Here is a 6,202-nt window from a genome sequence, read left to right as displayed (position 1 = left end):
TTTAAAGTAAATCATTTCATCATGTCAACTATCACAGATGGTGCAGCATACTCTGCTCTGCACTGATGAAAACCTCCCTCAGAAGACATGTCTAATAAATCCCTTTGATGCTGTGTATGTGTACTGCATGCTGGGCACACATAACAAGCTGCCCCAGAGTGTGTGTGACCTTTACTGTCAGGGCCTAATGAGCAGAGGTGGCAAAAGTACTGACATTCTGTACTTAAGTAGAAGTACAAGTACTTGTGTTAAAAAATACTTTGGTAAAAGTTAAAGTACTGGTTCAATTTCTTTACTCAAGTAAAAGTAAAGAAGTACAGGCTCTGAAATCTACTCAAAGTAAGAAAGTAAAAGTAGCTCTTCAAAGATAATTTCTACCAGCTAATTTTTTTGTAATGTATATTAATCACATTAATATACATTACAAATAATATTAATACAAGGTGAAAGGGATGTTATTTGAAGTTTTTTTATTCTAATCAATGTACTAAATCTATTATGTAGGAGATAAGCAGTGAAAAACAAAGATTAAAAATACCTCTACTTCCTGTTGCTTACATTATAAAAGGTGACTGCTTCCACACCTAAACAGAAAAAAAATCTGTAAATTGTCATAAATGACACATGAATTAAACACTCAAACTGATATACTGTATATTTTATTGGAATGTAAACAAGCATTATATGGATCATAAACATTTATACTTGATCCCAGGCCTACACTATACAGAACATTGTCAAAAAGAACCAAACCTTATAGGTTTAAGATAAAGACTACTGAACACATGGAGAGCAAAGTATAAATTTCCACTTAAGTGTTTCATTGACCTACAGTAATATTGCTGCAGTCAGACTGGCAATTGGTACTGCAGTAACAGACTTACTTAAGGAACTTCTGACAAAATGTTGATGTCAGTGCTTGTGCTCCACACATCAGAACTAGTAAATATCCCATCTGTTAAAGGCATTTTCTTGAACAGAAAGTCAATATAGCAAAACGTGAGCCCCTTCAAAATCAACAAAAACAAAAGTTGAAGGCACACACTACATAACTACCAAAATCTTCTGTTTAGCTTCAGCAACAGTTGATTTTCAAAGTTCTTTGAATCAAGGGATCCCCTTTTTGATGTAAAAATCAGTCCAGCAGTACTGAAAAGCCTCTCACAGGCAGCTGAGGCTGGCAGTGGTGTATTGAGCCTTAATGACATGTTGCACAGTGCTGGGAAAGACTTCAGTACATCCATTGTCTCAGCTGGGCAGCTCAGGTAGGACTCCAGCTGTTTGGCGTTTTCTTGGGAATGGGACTGCTTGATCAGAGAAAAGAAATCATCCTCTTCAGAGGAAGGGGAGGTCTCTCCTTGTTGCACCACAGGCTGTTCCTTCAGATGACTTTTAATATAGTCAAGGCCTATGTAACACACAACCAAAGAAGATGTTAACCATATTTTATGTTTTTAAATTAGTTTGTCACACAGCATAAGGGTTGTTTGTAAAAATTAATGTCACTTATTAATGTTATAGATACAGTAACATTCTAGTTTTACCTACCAAGTTTAAGGATGCATTCATCTTCTGTCCAGCATGTCTTAAACCTTGGGACAAGAATGGCAGCAGCAATTAACTCCGGGTCAGTAAGCATCTGTCCAAAACGCTTTTCAAGTCCTGCAAGAAGAGCATCCACCAAAGGACCACATAATTTGGAGGAAATGCGAAGGTGCTGGAGCTTGGTCTTGAGTAGTGTTACTGTAGGTACTAGCCATCCCATTTGCACACTGGCCTCTCCCTGAAGGACATCAACTGCCTTTGCAAATGGGCTCATGGTCTTCACATACTCTGCCAGAAAGGAAAGCTCAGCAGGTGTGAACCTGTTAAAAAAGAAACAAAGAAAAAAAAAAGGTAAAGAAAGAAATAAGAATGGAAACTGTCAAACACATTTACATGCTCACTGCATTTAGCTACTACTAAAACTGTTTCTAAAAGAAACCTACTCTAGGTGTCGTCATTGCCTGTTAATGAGGTTTTTTTTACATTTGTAAATATAAATTATGAAAATTGCATTATTTAGATAAAAATTATTTAGCACTTTTGACACATAGGACAGTATTATTTACCAATAATAGATGCATGAAAAAAATTACCCTTAACAGATAAATATGACCATCTTTTATTGCTGTCAATTTAAAAAATAAAGCTGTAGGTACATACATTGGAATTTTTAGTGCACTGAACACAGCTGTAATGGCTCCTTCTCCTTGTTCTTTCATAATCCTTATAATCCTCTCACCACTCTCTCGTTCTCCTGTTTCAGTTGAACTTATCCCTTGAAGTTGTCCTGGATTGTTGTTTTCATCCACTTCACCGTAGATTCAAAATGCTTTTATAAAATTTGAGCCATTATCAGTTATAGTGCGTACAATCTTTTCTCTGATGTTGTACTCTGTATGTATGCCATTCAGGGCAGCAGCAAGTGCAGAGAAGGTATGTGATCCTTTTAGTTGTTTGCATGCTAGAGCAGCACAGCATCGCTCCAGTGTTTCAGGCTCTATCCAGTGTGCTGTGACCCCAATGAAACTGCGTCTGTGTGCTGTCCAGCAATCAGTAGTGGTAGCGATGAACTCAATCTCACTCATGGCAGCCTTTAGATTATTCTTCATTTCCAAGGTTGCTTTTTTAACTCTATTTTTCACTGTACCACGAGACATTACAACCACATCTGGTTGTAAGTGATGCACAAGAGTCTTGAAACCCTGTTGTTCAACAATACTCAGAGGGTGCAGACCTTGGATAATGAAGTTAAGAATGGCTTCATCAACACTTCTCTGTGACAGGGTCTTGGTTTCCCACAGTTTAAGCTGCTTGGATGAAGGGCCTTCATCTAACGTTGATCTCCTTCTCACAGCAGTTGAAGTGAGGCTTTTGTACCTCTCCAGGTGATTCACATGCTTTCTCTAGCAGTAACAAGATTTCCATGCAGGCCACAGAAACAGAACAGAGAATAGGAGACAATTCAGCATATTACATTTTGAATTTATTATCATTTGAAAACCATTCTTTTATAGTCTTCTTAGTCTGCTGATTTAAATTGACAATTTAAATGCACTGAAAATGCATTCAAACTACTAAGGTTTCATAATATAAAGTTGTTTTGGTCATAAAATGAATACATTTTAAACAATGACGCACTGGCACACAAAACTTTACACAGCAATGGCCCACGTGTTCAGGCAAGTTAAATTGCGGTCTTCAATCAATTTCAATACCGAGTTAGCACTAGCTTAGCCTTACTTTTTTAATGCTAGCAAACAAATAACATTCTCCCAAAGCATTCCTTACATTACAGACAAGTTTATTTTCAATAGGTTCTCTAATAACAATAAAAAAGACTCTTCTTACCTCGATATGTTTTTTCAAATTCGACGGGGAGTTCTTGAATGCCAGTAGTTCGTGTTTTTTCGGGAGACATAACTCACACCGCATTCTCCATGAGTCATTTTTGCTGCCGACGATTTGAAACATCTCCCGTAGGTAAGGCCACGGATGATTTAATGCTTCTTGCTCTCTGTCTGTTGAATCATCGTCATTTTCATTTTCTGTTATGCCATCGCTAACTGTACTATTCTCTGTGACCGACATGTCATAGCCTTTTGCTCATGCTTCGTGCACCTTGTGGCTTTCCTCTCGACATTGTCAACGTCAGTCACGTGTACATCAACAACCAATCATATTGACTTTTGTGTATTATTGTTCCCTCTGTTTAGAATCAAATCGTTTTGATGTTTGGGCACACACAGTGACGCAAAATAATCAATAACTCTTCGCTGATGCCTTAAACTGAAAGTAACGAGCCTGTTTTGAAAATGTAAGAAGTAGAAAGTACAGATACTTGTGTAAAAATGTAGGGAGTAAAAGTAAAAAGTCGTCCAAAAAAAAAATACTTAAGTAAAGTACAGATACCCGAAAAATCTACTTAAGTACAGTAACAAAGTATTTGTACTTCGTTACTTCCCACCTCTGCTAATGAGGGCTGATGAGACCGCTGCTCGTTCTGCAGGCTGCAGTGTGACATGCTTCCTGAATGCACCGAGGATTAATGAAAATGTCAGGATGTCCCAGAGTAAAGTCATGCTTACAGGAAGTTTCAAGTGCAGTACTGTAAGAAGGAAGTGTGACATTGGACGTTACAAGTCAAGGCTAAAAATGGAGCTGGGAGTTGGTGAGAGTCCACGAAAAAAAATCAGAATTTCTAAGATTAAAGTTATAAATTCGCAGAAAAAATATTTATCCATCTATCCATCCATCCATTCTCTTCCGCTTATCCGGGGCCGGGTCGCGGGGGCAGGAGCCTAAGCAAAGAAGCCCAGGCTTCCCTCTCCCCAGCCACCTCCTCCAGCTCATCTGGAGGGACCCCAAGGCGTTCCCAGGCCAGCCGAGAGATATAATCCCTCCAGCGTGTCCTGGGTCTACCACGGGGCCTCTTCCCGGTGGGACATGCCCGGAACACCTCACCCAGGAGGCGGCCAGGAGGCATCCTAATCAGATGCCCAAGCCACCTCAACTGGCTCCTTTCGATGTGGAGGAGCAGCGGCTCTACTCTGAGCCCCTCCCGGATGGCCGCACTCCTCACCTTATCTCTAAGGGAGAGGCCAGCCACCCTTCGAAGGAAACTCATTTCTGCCGCTTGTATTCGCGAACTTTTTCGGTCACTACCCAAAGCTCGTGGCCATAGGTGAGGGTAGGAACGTAGATCGACCAGTAAATCGAGAGCTTCGCTTTTACACTAAGCTCTCTCTTCACCACGACAGACTGGTGCAGCGTCCGCATCACTGCAGAGGCAGCCCCGATCCGTCTGTCGATCTCCCGCTCCCTTCTCCCATCACTCATGAACAAGACCCCGAGATACTTGAACTCCTCCACTTGGGGTAAGAACTCGTTCCTGAGCTGGAGAGAGCACTCCACCCTTTTCCGGCTGAGGACCATGGCCTCAGACTTAGAGGTGCTGATTCTCATACCGGCCGCTTCACACTCGGCTGCGAACCGTTCCACTGCGAGCTGGAGGCCACCCCCTGATGAAGCCAACAGGACCGCATCATCCGCAAAAAGCAGAGATGAGACTCTGAGGCCACCAAGGAAGAAGCCTTCCGCCACCTGGCTACGCCTAGAAATTCTGTCCATAAAAATTATGAACAGAATCGGTGACAAAGGGCGGCCCTGACGGAGTCCAACACCCACAGGAAACAAATCCGACTTATTACCGGCTATACGGACCAAGCTCTCACTGCGGTTGTACAAGGACTGAATGGCCCGCAACAACGGGCCAGACACCCCATACTCCCGCAGGACCTCCCAAAGGACACCCCGAGGGACACGGTCGAATGCCTTCTCCAAGTCCACAAAGCACATGTAGACTGGTTGGGCAAACTCCCACGCACACTCGAATATCCTTGAGAGGATAAAGAGCTGGTCCAGCGTTCCACGACCAAGTCGAAAACCGCATTGTTCCTCCTGAATCCGAGGTTCGACTAACGGACGGACCCTCCTTTCCAGCACCCTGGCATAGACCTTACTGGGGAGGCTGAGGAGTGTGATCCCCCGAAAGTTGGAGCACACCCTCCGGTCTCCCTTCTTAAAGATGGGGACCACCACCCCGGTCTGCCAATCCATTGGCACTGCCCCAGAGCTCCACGTGATGTTGCAGAGGCGTGTCAACAAGACAGCCCTACAACATCCAGAGCCTTCAGGAACTCAGGGCGAATCTCGTCCACCCCAGGGGCCCTGCCACCAAGGAGTTGTTTAACTACCTCAGTGACCTCACCCCCAGTGATGGTCAAGTCATCTCCCTCATCCCCAGACTCTGCTTCCACTACAGAAGGCGTGTCAGTGGGATTCAGGAGGTCCTCGAAGTATTCCTTCCACCGTCCGACTATAGCCTCAGTTGAAGTCAGCAGCACCCCACCCGCACTATAAACAGTGTGAGTGAAGCACTGCTTTCCCCTCCTGAGTCGCTGGACGGTTTGCCAGAATCGCTTTGATGCCGTCCGAAAGTCTTTTTCCATAGCCTCACCAAACTCCTCCCACACCCAAGTTTTTGCTTCGGCCACTGCCCGAGCTGCATTCCGCTTGGCCTGCCGATACCTGTCAGCTGCCTCCGGAGTCCCACAGGCTAACCAAGCCCGATAGGACTCTTTCTTCAGCTTGATGGCTC

The 6,202-nt window shown here is 43.5% G+C and overlaps 1 protein-coding gene across 1 annotated transcript; it reads right to left on the bottom strand.

Annotated features, from left to right (window-relative positions):
- Nucleotides 1-673: 673 nt before the first annotated feature.
- On the bottom strand, nucleotides 674-2,331 carry LOC115777851 (uncharacterized). Its single transcript, XM_030725855.1, has 3 exons — nucleotides 2,206-2,331; nucleotides 1,549-1,865; nucleotides 674-1,408 (listed from the first exon to the last, which is right to left on the bottom strand). Exons 1-3 carry the CDS (start codon nucleotides 2,262-2,264, stop codon nucleotides 1,053-1,055), a joined length of 732 nt encoding a protein of 243 aa, XP_030581715.1. The 5' UTR covers nucleotides 2,265-2,331; the 3' UTR covers nucleotides 674-1,052.
- Between the last annotated feature and the right edge of the window lie 3,871 nt (nucleotides 2,332-6,202).

The sequence above is a fragment of the Archocentrus centrarchus genome, unplaced genomic scaffold, assembly GCF_007364275.1.
Source record: "Archocentrus centrarchus isolate MPI-CPG fArcCen1 unplaced genomic scaffold, fArcCen1 scaffold_80_ctg1, whole genome shotgun sequence".
Taxonomy (NCBI): Eukaryota; Metazoa; Chordata; class Actinopteri; order Cichliformes; family Cichlidae; genus Archocentrus; species Archocentrus centrarchus.
This window is presented reverse-complemented; position numbering and strand designations above follow the sequence as displayed.

Coding starts and splice junctions, on each gene's coding strand:
- LOC115777851 (XM_030725855.1), bottom strand. CDS start 2,264: ATGAAAGAACAAGGAGAAGGAGCCATTACAGCTGTGTTCAGTGCACTA. Junction 1,866..2,205: donor AGTGCACTAAAAATTCCAAT/GTATGTACCTAC, acceptor CTTTTTTAACAG/GTTCACACCTGCTGAGCTTT. Junction 1,409..1,548: donor TGAATGCATCCTTAAACTTG/GTAGGTAAAACT, acceptor TGTGTTACATAG/GCCTTGACTATATTAAAAGT.